The following is a 12969-nucleotide window of genomic DNA, read 5'->3' on the forward strand; positions in this document are numbered from 1 at the left end:
GAAAAAAGAAATTTACTTTTAATGTTCGTTCCTCTCCAGTCTCTAGAAAAAAAGTAGAATTTCAAAGTAATACAGTAATTTTTATTTATTATTATTATTTTTACTTTAGGTGTGAATGGTCTCTAAATAATACAAACCACCTAATTGACCAGTAGATTTTGATACACAGCAAAGTTCAAGAGATTAAAATAAATGTTGATTTACTCCTAAAGAATGTAAAGAGTGGCTGGTGCATGTGGAAGAGCATTAAATATCTCCAAGCCCAATGAAAAAAAATATAATAAATAACTGTTCTTCTAACTGGTTGAAACTTGTCTACCCAAATTTTAACTCAATTTATGCCCAACAAAAAAAGCATCATAACCCATCATACATCCAGCCTTCTAAGGCAGATAAAAAAGCACTTGAAGCCAAAATTCTGATTGCATAATTCAAATCAAAGTTCATGGGATTGTTTATATATTTTGCTAATTCTCTGCCTACCCTCATTAGGTTACATGATTTTGAGTTCAATAATGCTTAATATGCTACTCTTGTTTATTCATTTCCATGTCGTTTGTGTTCATCATTTTCCTATCTCCTCAAACAGGACAAGGTCCAAAAAGACACTGGAAGATATATTTTCTATGGCCACCGGAACAAATTCTTCACAGCACAAGGCATAACCTGTCCAAGGTACTGACAGAGCTGGCTAGCTGTGTCGTGTGATTAGTTTATTGGGTTTCTCACCCTTGCTGTCATGCTCATTATTGTTAAGTACACATGCTGCCGATCACACTATATACTGGGATCCATACCTCATTCCAGGAGATTTTGAAGCAAATCCATGCACTCTAAATGATGTTGGTTAGGAATTTGGCTGGTGTAAAAGTTTTTCCTAGAGTCATTCTATACATGCAACTTGGATCCAAACAATGATGATGTGGTAAAGACTTATAAAATGTGATAGTGCAGAAACAAAAAAAAAAACCAAAAAATGAAAAGAGCATGAAAAAATCTATGACGAAAAAAAAAAAGCCTATATTTGAATCCAAAGATGAAACAATACGGAACAAATAAAGAGCTTCAAATGTTAAAAGATAATATAACAAAAAGGTTATCCCGAGAATGCTCAACTCAGCACTGGCAGTTGGAAATACAAAATCACGTCAACTAGTCTAGTAGAGGTTATATATGGAACTCTATGGTTGTATCATCAAGCCGAAAGTGTCAAAGTAAGGTTGACGTGTAAAAATGAAAGCTGATTGATTAAAAGGCAATCAACTTTGTTTCCATTTGCACCAGTTTGGCAAGATATGGCATCAGAGAAGCATATCCATACAAAGAGAGGCAATCCACAACAGATGCAACTAACCATCCATGCCTGAGTCCAAAGCTCTTCATGTATACCATCAGTATTGTTTCTCTTGAATCCGGACGGACCTTAATCTGTACGGAGCGCATCATTTTGTGACCTAAATGTCCCAATTACAAAGTAGGGAAATATAACCATGAATGCCATAAACATTGTGAACTGCAGCAGAGTGAATGAATTATTAGGCGGTTGCAAGTTGCAACAAATAGAACAGAATATTGAACATCCAAAACTACAAGCATGCAGGATGTACGTACCAGAAGAGGAAGCGTCAAGTAACTCCAAATTGGCCACAATGCATAGGAGAAACTGGCAAAGGACAAAAATCAGAAAAAAGGTTATAGCAGCATTAAGCATATGGACTACTCTACTAAATAGAAATGACATGATAGTTTCTCTTACAAGCAAAAGGAGATCAGCCCAAGTAGTGTAACAAATGGCAAAGCGGTTATACTAGTTATTTCCCATTTTTCATCAAATCTCCTGGCACTGTATGCTAGCATGCTTGTATAACAAAAGATTATAACATTCAAAGCCACACAGACCATTCCAAGGTATAAGGGCATTCTGCAAAAGGAATGAGTGGGATAAGAGTGTAGACATGTGTAATACACATGATCTAAATGTTAAACTACTTTCACATGAAGGATTAATCATCAAGAAAAACCAAATGACGTCCTCATGCAATATACCCAAAGGTTGGTCATGCTCGGATCTACCATTCTATTGTACATACACAATAATAGATATTCACACCATGCAAGACTCCTTTTAAAGCCTAAAACGAAAGGGGGAAAGTGTCATCAAAATTGCAAAAGAACTCAATTAACAAGAGAGATGTTACCTACATCATAGCTTCTTCTTTTTCTCTAATTATTATTTTTTCAAAAATAACTTGAGTCTTTTTAGAAAAAAACTCTGAACTGTATAAGCCTGAGTTAAAATTTTTAAAGTAGCATAACAATGTACGCTGCATGGCCTACAACAGCTGAGAAATAATAGTTGAGACTCAGCTCAGGTTGTGAATCATAAAAAGATACTCATGTTTAAACAACAGTCCAAAAAATCAATATATTTGAGGGTAATATTTGTCTTGAACCTACAGCAGCTCAAGACTCTAAAAAGACATTTGACTGATCATTAATCTCTTTAGAAAACTAGTTGGATTATCAGTCAACATATGCACCATAAGAAATAAAATAGATACTTTACAATACTGCTTTAGGTTGATCTATCACTTCTCAAAATTGAGAACATATTAATCCGTTAGCAAAGAACACCCCAAAAAAAAAAAAAAAAAAAAAAAAAAAACACAATAGTTCAAAACACTCTCAACCTTATTCTCCCATTACAGAATGTAAGTTTGTTAATTATTCACCATGTATATGGTACACTACATGGGAGCAGTCCCAATTGACTCGAACAACTAAACATAAACCAGCAGTTGTTATTTTAGTTGGAAGATTTATTAACTATTCAGCCATGTATAAAGTCCATGGAATTGGTCTTGATAGATTCTAGCAGAAGAAAATAAACCTGCACTTCAAACCATGATACCAGGATCCATTACTTTGGGTGAATAAACTTTCAATAATCTTGCTAGATGCTACACAAGTTTAGTTTCTGGAGCTATGATTCTTTTATCCTGTCTTTCACAAAATTCATCTTGTTATGCCATTCAATTTACATTTTTAATTAGCTTCCTAAACTATACGATTTGCATTCTAACCCGACTAAAAAATAACAGCCAATAAAAATTTCAACCCTTGTCAAAGGTAATGATGGCAACACAACACAAAGGACATCACATACTGCCAGAAGAAAATAAGTAGCACCTAGCATTTCCAACTACCCAAGACAGACAAACAAATCTTCTTAAGCAGTTACTTGCATACGGTCAAGAGACGCACAACCAAAAATGCACATTTAAATCATTCCAAGAAAGAAGCACACCTTCTAATTCGATCATCATGCCACAGGAGATATATCATATTGGAGTTCCTATCACCATAATATACAATGAAAGCTGCTGAGACAAGCCAAAGAACATTCTCCAAGATCTCAACCCGGGTCCAAACTCTCGGAATTGGCGGCGAGGAAGGGCGAAGCTTCGAGCATGCATCATCCTCAAGATCATCACCACTTGAAGCATAGCCCTGACTATGCCTCTGTCTCATATATCCACCGGCAACCGGTGTACCACCCGACATAGTGAAAGACAATATTATAATGACCAGAGTAAAAACATCCAAGAATCTCCAACTTCAGAACCTGATCAAAACTTCCTCAATTGCCAGCTTGGTTATGAGAGAGTCAAAATTCTCCAAATGAATTTGTAATCTTCAGTACCTCCCAAACTCATTCAATACCACTGACAGAATTGAATACCAAAAAAAAAATTGACATAATAGAATGAACTGCAATTCTTCACTGACGGTATATACACAACATCACCAACAATCAAAAACCTACACGCTAATCAGGACAAAGAATATGAAAGAACCCAAAAAGAAAATCTTGCCCATCTACAAAACCCAAACAGAAAAATCCAATTTTCTCGAGAAACCCGCATAGAATTTAATCAAATGAAAACGAGAATCAAAGGCCCAAATGAAATTTCAGAACAAACCACATCATCCCAAACGCGAAGTCAAAAATACTGTCTTCTCTTCTTTCTAAAAAAAAAAAAAAAAAAAAAAAAAAAAAAAAAAAGAAGCTTTTCAAATCCTTGAAACCCACATTCCTGATTTGAACTTCGAAATCCTTGGGTTTCTCCGCCTCTAAAAGTAACGGAGGCGAAGAAGTTAGTTCTGGGTGGGAAAGCAGAGCTGTAATAGATGAAACACAGGAGGGGTAATTGAGTCTTTTTGGTGGACTAGGTCTCTGGTGTGGGGGTGGTGCTGTAGGAGACGAGAGGGATCTGTGTAACGGAATGTTTGGACACCGGACAGAGCGAACCATGGAGGATTTTGATTCGTTTCGTGCATCTTTTAAAGAATGTAACGAATAGAACCTTCTATTATATATATATATATATATTTTTTTTTTTCTCATTCTTTTTATTATTATTCATTTTCTTTCTTTAATAAATATTATATATATTTTTCCTTTACTTGGCCAGTAATCTAAGTCATATTTTCAAATTTCAAATATTTATTTATTTATTTTATCTTTATTTTTAAGGTTGTGATGTAATTAGTGGCTGAAAATCCTTCAGATTGTGACATGTCGACCAATGATTGGCCACAGGAGGTGGAAAAAAGTCATGGTTCGCCTAACGTGTAAATTGACTTTTTTTTAAAAAAAAATTCTTTTATTATTATTTTCTTTTTGATAATTCAGATTGACTTTTAAAAGGAAGAAAGAAGTTTTATTTGGCTTAGTAAGCAAAGCACGCATTTTGCTTTTTTAATTTTTAATTTTATTTTTTGAAATGGGCAGTAGTTGGCTTTTCTTCCTCACCACTCCTATCATGATTCATGTGGATAAGCAGCAAGTACCATCCAACCCATTTTTACCAAATAATAAAACAAAATGGGAAATTCCTTTTGTTTTTTTTTGGGCGAATAATAAAAGGGGAAATGTTGTTGCTTATTAGGTAAGGCTGATTTTGGGTTGGAAGTTGGAATGCAATCAAAACTAATGTTATAGATAAGCACGCGAAAATTACTATATATTCATTAATTAGATAATGATGGATACATCAATCTTAATATAACAATAACTATATCTTATTGCAAACAAACAAAAAAAAAAAAAATTAACTATATTTCGTAAATAACAATTAGAGTGCCTTGACTCCTTAAATCCAACAAACCATATTTAATCTACATTGTTTTATTATTTATTATTATTATTAGCAAATGCTAATAAAAATGAGTTATAAAGTAATATTTTACCAGTTAGATAAAGCTGCTTGCCGAGAATTTAGAAAGAAAAATTTGACCTTTGAAAAGTTCATTTTCAGACCTTATTCATAATTTTAATGTATCATGTGTCATTGTCAAAACTAACAAGTATTTTTGTAATTAAAATTTATCTAATTGTTTTCTGAAATTATTCTTATAAAAGTAACACATTGTTTATCTTAAATTTATGAAGTAGACAATTTTTATATAAATGTTACTTGAGGAACCATAAAAGTTATTTTATATTTTCAAACAAACAAATTAACTTACATTCTAAGATAACTGGGAAAAAGAAAAGAAAAAGAAAGTGTCGTATATTTAACGTGACAGTTTGATATTTGACCATTTTAAAAAGGCCTTAACAGCCTAGCGCAAAGCAAGCATGCACATTGTCGCTAGCTACAACGTCCACTGCACAAACTTACCAAGTCCATCAATGTTGAATATAACACATCCAATGATAAGTAACCTAAGAACTTCCTATATTCAGAAGAACCATCAGAGATGTCCATATGAAGTTTCCGTTCCTCTGCGAGACCATCCTCCATAACCAACCACCATGATATGCATCCTTGAGCATCTTCTGGGTCTACATGTGCCAACAAGCTGACTGTTTCACCTTGATCCAGCTCAAATGATAAACATAGAAAGTCTCGGTTAACCTTTATTCCAACCATAAGAGCTTCCTCATGCAGCCAACGAATAATCTGGCTTGCAACCTAGTGCACATGAACAAGATCATCCAATTAAACGTTAAAAGGCATGTGTAAAGATATCATACAACATGTTAACGAGTCATGCTTCCCAACATAAGGTGGCAACGTGCTATTGTGGCAAGTAGAAAAGGTGACAGGTGACACCTCAACTAATGAATTAAATCTAAAAACTCAAAGGGCAAGTGACAACCCTTAATACTCTTGCCATGCTAGTAGGATCAAAATTAATATGCTACTTTACCATCACAAGTAAGACCACTTGGATTCATCAATGCACTGAAACCACAATTAAAATTATATGGTATACCTGCTGTAAAATTATCAGAGGAAGATCTGCCAAGTCACATTCATATCTGTTCATTGAACTCTTTTCCTGAGTATTCCCTTTGAAGGGACCAATAACATTTGGAGCACCTTTCCCTTCTATATGTATGCAATCATTGATTACAACCACCTTAGTCCGAAAGAGAGTCTTAGTAACATTCTTTGTGTGATTCAATTCTGATGTTAGGTTTTGGCAGCCTGCATGTAGAATAGATTCTGGAATGTTCATGACGAGTGTCCATGATGATGTGCGAGAATGCCAAGTAGGATGAGATATCAACTGAAGATATTGAACCCCAGAAACCTACAGATGTAACATGCAATTGAGGAAAATGTAACCCATGTATTAAAAAGGCAGAAATTAATGTATAACAATGAATTAGGACATACCACATTTTCCAGCTCCATGAGAACTTTGTTAGAAAAGATTCTATGAGCCAAAGACATACAGAAATGACCTAGAAGACCTGAATGTTCCTTTGCTGATTGACCAGATAAATGAGGAGTACTACTTGAAACAGGTTTATCCGTTGCTCTTACAAATACATGATCATGAAAAATCTGTTGCAGATATATTTCATAACTTATGCTATTGGGAATTCCTGACTTCTTAAAGGTATCAGGTTTCTCATCTGGTAACTTCACCCCGTCCAATGTGTCCAAAGGTAAAATTGCATTTTCTAAATCTTCGGTTCCTGCACCATTAACTGTTTGATCTCCTTGACCAGATGGCACAAGGGATATGAATACCGAGTATTCTTGACCTATACTTAATTGCAAATAATTCTCTCTTATTCCTGTCACATTGGCTCCTAAAGATTGGTTAAATGCTTCACGATTCACCAAATCAAATACCTGGAAGCAAATAAACCAAAGAAGTAAAACAACAGAATACAGAAGTACAATTGCAAGATTGAAAATAAAGAGGGAACCAGATTTAAGGTCTACCTGCTCATCAAAGATAGCTTGATGAACTTCACGAAGGAGTGAATGTGTTTCTCTAATGCACTCATCATCATTGACTGGTTCTTTCTCAGTTTCCCTTGAGTAATCCTGCTGTGAGTGATGACTTTTCGTTTTACTTGATTCAATACCATCACATGGATGAGCACCAACAAAACCAAACTGAAGAGAACGACAGGAACTTGGAGGTAAATTTATGGCCAGCATGCCAGCTGGGTCATGGTCAACACGAACCATTGACAATGAAGATGGGCGAAACACAGATGCTGGATCATGTAATGTATTGTCAAAAAGGTCAATGGTGAAGCCTTCATTTCCAGAAGATGAAACTGCAACACGCTGCCGTTTAACTTTCCAGTTCTGCTGCAATCTATCAGCTTGTCAAGAAATGAGAGAGATCATATTCATAGAAGAATTAACTGTGTGGTTGTAAATACTCTAAAGAGTTTGCTTGAATCATTTACAGATGAGTATGCCAAGAAAAATTCAATTTCTCAATTCCAGGACTTAATAAAATGAAACTATTTTTTGGATGGACATGATGAAACAGGGGGAATAAATGACCTTAAAGTGACATAAATATGGAGGAAACATTAAAAGCGAGCTATTTGAACCAAACATAATACCTGGCTTTCCAGCAACAAAATGTATTCAACATCAAACATTACTACTGAAGATTCACCTGATTAAAGCACCATAGAATCTTGCTTCTCTAGCTACCTGCTGTTCCAAAGCTTTTGCAGACTGCTTAAAATATTTACTAAGATGCTGCAAGAGAAACAAAGAATGCATGTGAAGTCATTTTCAATAGATCTAATAGAACATGATGTTAACAATTATTTTAAAGATTGTATCAGCAAATTAATTTAAAAACGATATATATATTTATACACATTACTTCTGAAATTGCATTAACATGATTATAAAATTGGCCAAAATTCGGAAAGTCAAATCAAGAGACGAACATTGCAGAAAAGCAGGGTAAATATAAAATTGAAGAGTTGCAGTGGCTATTCAATATATTAAATTTGGAAGGAAGAAAGTAATCAATATTGAGATCTTGTGCCTATAATAGCACAGGATATTAGTGGAAGCTATTTGCGATTGAATAAATAGCATATGCACACATTATTACTTTCAAAATTTATATTTCACGTGTCATTTCCATATGGATCCAAAGGACAATGTGAAAAATTAAAAAGAAAATGAGAAAGGAAATAGTACCCGGAAGCATTGTAACTTGGTTGCTGCAGATACAGCAAGGTCAGACAGAACTTCATTAGGTAATGGCTTTGGCCTAGTCATGCTAGCAACTGTTACACCATCATTTTCTTCCACCTACACACAAATTCAAAATGATATCATAGAGCAAATGCAACTGCATTTAGCTTTCACAGGTATAAAAAGCACTATTTCCTTCTATAAGATCACTCCTTAAAGAAAATGCACCTTGATGGGCAAATTGATTATGTAAAACCTAATCATAAAATAGTCAAATAATGAAGGAATATCTTCAACTTTTAACTTTATAACATTTTCTTCTATATGCTTTCTGACAAAAAAACTGAACTGACGTAGCTCAAGTGGAGTCCTTTCCCACATAATAGTAAAATAATATGGGTCTTGGGGAACCACAGGGCCAAATGGTTTTAATAGGCTCAATTAAATTGAGTTTATTGTCTTCTGTGATGCAGGTCTGCAGCAGTAAATCTCTTTGCTAAGTCAACATCCTTTCAGCAATTTCCGTGTCAAAACAGTTTATATAGCATTCTATCACGCAAGCTGATCTCAATCTCAATTAAGCACCAACAGACTTTGCTTTCTATTTTACTTAATAATAACCCAATATTATTTTCATAACGTTCTGGCTTAAGATTAGGTTTTCACTGGAGTACGTCAATACAAAAGTGTGTTCCAAGCCACTTTCTACATTCAGATGGTCAATGTTGCTAAATATCTAGGTTGTTTAAATTCCAACTCTGAAGCTCAGGCTCAGCATACAGAGACTTCACTCAATAGAAACGCATATGAAATATACATATGTTAGCTCATACATCATAAAACCAATTCATTTCTATGCATAATGCGAGAGACTCACAGTATTTATGAGATCTATAATGACAGAAAGTTCCTGGTGAGCCAACTGCAAGTTCTCCACCATGCCCTGCCACTGCCATGGCGTTGAAGTCTCCTTCGAGCTCTTCTTCTGCTTTTTCTTGTCGTCCTTCTCGACTGCCCAAGCGAAGTCAATTCGCCGAATCAGCGAAAGCCGCTTCTCGTCATATCCCACATCACTGTATATGAAAAACCCAAAAAAAATAAAAAAATAAAAAAATAAAAAAATAAAAAATTACAGATTTGAAAATTACTAAGTAACAAATCTGTATTAATTCTTTCTGTTTGGTAGAAAAGAAAAGAAAAAAAAAAGAAAAAAAAAAAGGAAAGAAATCTGTGCACATATTCTAAATTGAATGGAGTAAAGAAGAGGGAAAAGAGAAGAACCGTACGAAGGGAAGCGTTCAGCGCCGTTTTCTTCAATAGACTCCAACCTCTTGACGGGTAGCTTGTCGAGAGAGATTTGCACTTTCTCGTCCATTTTCTCTCCTCGAAATTTTCCGGGAAAGTTTTGAGGGAAGGTATACGTTACAACCCCAGGTGCAGCCGTAGGAAGGTTTTGGAAAACCAGTATTTTCAGAGTGTCGAATGAAAAGACAAGATTGTCCTTAACATTTTTGGGATTGACGTGGCTTTTTTTATTTTTTGGGTTAGCAATAAAAACGGTCCTATTCTCTTGGGCCAGAAAGCCCAAAAATTTGGTGGGAATATTCAGCCAGTTTATTGATGGTTCATATTATAGATGTTTTCCACCAATAATAATAATAATAATAATAATAATAATAATAATAATAATCTTGAGGAAAATAAGTTAAATCAATTACATATTAATAGGGATCATTATTTTGATTAAGTAGCTAGGTTGCAATCACAATTCTGTTCATTATTCATTGTGTTGTACCTTTTAAGCAGCTAGATCTGTGCGGTATAGATGAAGAAAAAAATTTGAATGTGTTAGATTAATTGTCATTGTACATAGCAGAAGACTGCAAATTTTACGACTTTGAATATTTGATAATCTCTTTCATGTTTATGCAGATAGAATCCCGGTGACCATGAGTAGACCGTAATGAAATAATTCAACCTTATTAGTTTTTAACATTAAGTTTATTTTTATTTTAAAATTTTTCTACTCCATATTATGTATGTTCTGAACGTTGTAATTATTTAATGCAGCCCAAAGTAACAATAATTTGTTGAAAACATATTCTCAATACATGATTGGAATGTCGTTTTTCAAAACAAATAAACAAATAACATATGGTAGGAATGTATGCTAAAAATCTAGTTAAACAAGTAATAATTCTTAAATTATCCCCCCAAAAAAAAAAAGTTTTTAACTTAATAGATTTCTAATATAAAATCAAAACTATATTTCTACATATCAAAATTGTGTAAAACATGCATATACTTACATAGTTGCATGTCAGCAAAAGAAAAGCTTTAGTTCCACCAGAGGACGTAGGCCAGCATGTTTTCCCTCAATTTTTTTTTTTTAAAATAAAAACTTACGCTATATATTTTGAACGAATTTACATTTTTATCTTCTACAATGAAACTGTTCTCCCTCTTAAATCGTAATTTTTTTTTTTCAGTTTATCTAATTTTGTCTTCTTTTTTTTTTTTTTTCCCTCTAAATGTTTACATGCATATCCAATCTAATGATCTACATAATTTTTATTGAAAATGGTAAATATTTAAAGATTCATGTTGGTAAATTTCGCACCTTTAATAGATATTTTAATTTATTTATTAAATTTTTCATTATTTTAGTTTAAAATTTTCACTTTCCTATTTTTATTTAAATTAAAATTATAATTAATTAAAGTCTGAAATTTCAAACTTTTAGTTGAACAAGAAAAAAAATATTAATTACCTATGCCTAATTAATAAATAGTTATATTTTATGTTTTGTCTTGGACACACCCCTTCCTTTTCTATTAGTATTTGCTGTAATGATAAAAAATATATATATATATAGAAAAATTTTACGGTATGGACCATATCAAAAGTCAATTTTTTTTTAAAAATACCATTGATTTTTTATATGGTTCGTATGCGGACAGTCTGTACCGTAAAACTATATATATATATATATATATATTATGTTTTATGATTGATATCTGATGGTGACTCTCTAGAGGGAGGAAAAAAGAAGAAGAAGGAGGAAAGAGAACTTGCAAGAAACAAACAGAAAATAAATATCAATTATTTCCTTGGGGTACTGAACTCAAATCAATTTAGTTATTAGCATTTCTTTTGGGTACATAATTAGTTTAATATTTGATATGTGGGTTTCACATGTAAAATTGAATTATTATTATTAAAAAATGTAATATCTTTGATTCTTTCTCCTAGATGTTGGAAATGATCACCAATAATAACTTTTAGATTTTAATTTTAAAGTCTAATAATGAAATTCCCTTTTCAAATTATCTAAAAGGAAAAAAAAAAAAAGAGTTTAATTAGAAATATAATAATATATACAAATTATTTTGAAAGAAATCAATAAGAGGTAAAAGAATATAGTGGATCCCCTTTGGGGACTTAATCAATTAGCTAGGTGGGAAGCGAGCGTATAATAAAAACCTTTGCCCCCCTTTTTTTTTTTTTTTTTGGAATAAAAATCTTTACCAATTTGATGACTATTTTTTCTATATTTTTTTTTTGGTAATAACTATTTTTTTCTAGGCTTTTAGTAATGCAGCTTCAAACAAATTTAATGACTATAAAGTTTTTGGTATAAATTTTTTAGGGTGTGCTTGGTAATACTTTTGAAGTTAGATAAATGCTACCAGAAGAAAAAAATAAAACAAAAACATAAAAAGAAAGCATTTGCCTATGCTTGGCAAAAACAAACATATATATAAAGTGCTCTTTTAATACTGAAAAAATGTAAATAATACAATTGCTTTCAAGCGAAGCATAAAGTGCACCGGAATGAAAGTGTTTGTAACTAAATATTCACCATTTATTTTATGTACTTGTTAATAAAAATTCTATAAAAAATAAATCCTACCAAAAAAAAAAAAAAATTGTTAATGAAAGCAGCACTTTTAAACCAACCCTTACAACTTATTACACTGCATCTATACAGGACATTATCGTATCCCCAAAAATATATCATATTTTATATAAAAAGTGAAAAAATCAGATGTAATAAGGACAAAGATGCAAAACAAAGTTAGAAACTCTTACCAAAAAAATAAAAATAAAAAACAAACTTAAAAACTTTTATAATATTTTACTTTTTTGTTTACATACTTATTATAATGACGCTTTTAGCAATTAATTTCACTTTTAGCTAAGGCTATTTAGAAAACCAACACAACCATGAAAACAGCCCGAATCGACTCACCCGGCTGACACTTCTCGGTGATCGACGTCCGATCGATTGACTAACCGGTACCGATGAAGGAGATTTGGTTGGTGACAGTTTTCGTGGTTCGAAAACCATCGGTCACCGAAATCGACCGAATATATATGTCTATCAAGTGGTTCTTGGTATTTCTTTCATCCTTTTCACTTAGATCTCAATTGCATGACTTTCGATCTATCGCCTACAATTTCACAACTCTATCTCTCTTCT

General features: G+C 32.9%; 2 protein-coding genes across 2 annotated transcripts; both read right to left on the bottom strand.

The window, feature by feature from the left end:
• Positions 1 to 998: 998 nt before the first annotated feature.
• Positions 999 to 4355, bottom strand: LOC107419608 (uncharacterized). The gene is made up of 4 exons (XM_016028357.4): positions 3308 to 4355; positions 1757 to 1921; positions 1612 to 1663; positions 999 to 1513 (listed from the first exon to the last, which is right to left on the bottom strand). Exons 1-4 carry the CDS (start codon positions 3562 to 3564, stop codon positions 1424 to 1426), a joined length of 564 nt encoding a protein of 187 aa, XP_015883843.2. The 5' UTR covers positions 3565 to 4355; the 3' UTR covers positions 999 to 1423.
• A 1201-nt stretch (positions 4356 to 5556) lies between these two features.
• LOC107419602 (mediator of RNA polymerase II transcription subunit 17) lies at positions 5557 to 9984 on the bottom strand. The gene is made up of 8 exons (XM_016028348.4): positions 9773 to 9984; positions 9364 to 9559; positions 8490 to 8603; positions 7948 to 8033; positions 7251 to 7635; positions 6693 to 7157; positions 6286 to 6606; positions 5557 to 5981 (listed from the first exon to the last, which is right to left on the bottom strand). Exons 1-8 carry the CDS (start codon positions 9859 to 9861, stop codon positions 5658 to 5660), a joined length of 1980 nt encoding a protein of 659 aa, XP_015883834.3. The 5' UTR covers positions 9862 to 9984; the 3' UTR covers positions 5557 to 5657.
• Between the last annotated feature and the right edge of the window lie 2985 nt (positions 9985 to 12969).

Source organism: Ziziphus jujuba, chromosome 1 (genome assembly GCF_031755915.1).
Source record: "Ziziphus jujuba cultivar Dongzao chromosome 1, ASM3175591v1".
Lineage (NCBI taxonomy): Eukaryota > Viridiplantae > Streptophyta > Magnoliopsida > Rosales > Rhamnaceae > Ziziphus > Ziziphus jujuba.

Bases quoted from the DNA above. Each gene is read 5' to 3' on its own strand.
- LOC107419608 (XM_016028357.4), bottom strand. From the start codon at position 3,564: ATGTCGGGTGGTACACCGGTTGCCGGTGGATATATGAGACAGAGGCAT. The intron at 1,922-3,307 runs GTGTGCTTCTTT...TTCCTTTTGCAG, and splicing joins CATGATGATCGAATTAGAAG to AATGCCCTTATACCTTGGAA. The intron at 1,664-1,756 runs GTAAGAGAAACT...GTCCTTTGCCAG, and splicing joins GGGCTGATCTCCTTTTGCTT to TTTCTCCTATGCATTGTGGC.
- LOC107419602 (XM_016028348.4), bottom strand. From the start codon at position 9,861: ATGGACGAGAAAGTGCAAATCTCTCTCGACAAGCTACCCGTCAAGAGG. The intron at 7,636-7,947 runs GTGAATCTTCAG...ACAAGCTGATAG, and splicing joins TTCTATGGTGCTTTAATCAG to ATTGCAGCAGAACTGGAAAG. The intron at 5,982-6,285 runs GTATACCATATA...CATGTGCACTAG, and splicing joins CTCTGATAATTTTACAGCAG to GTTGCAAGCCAGATTATTCG.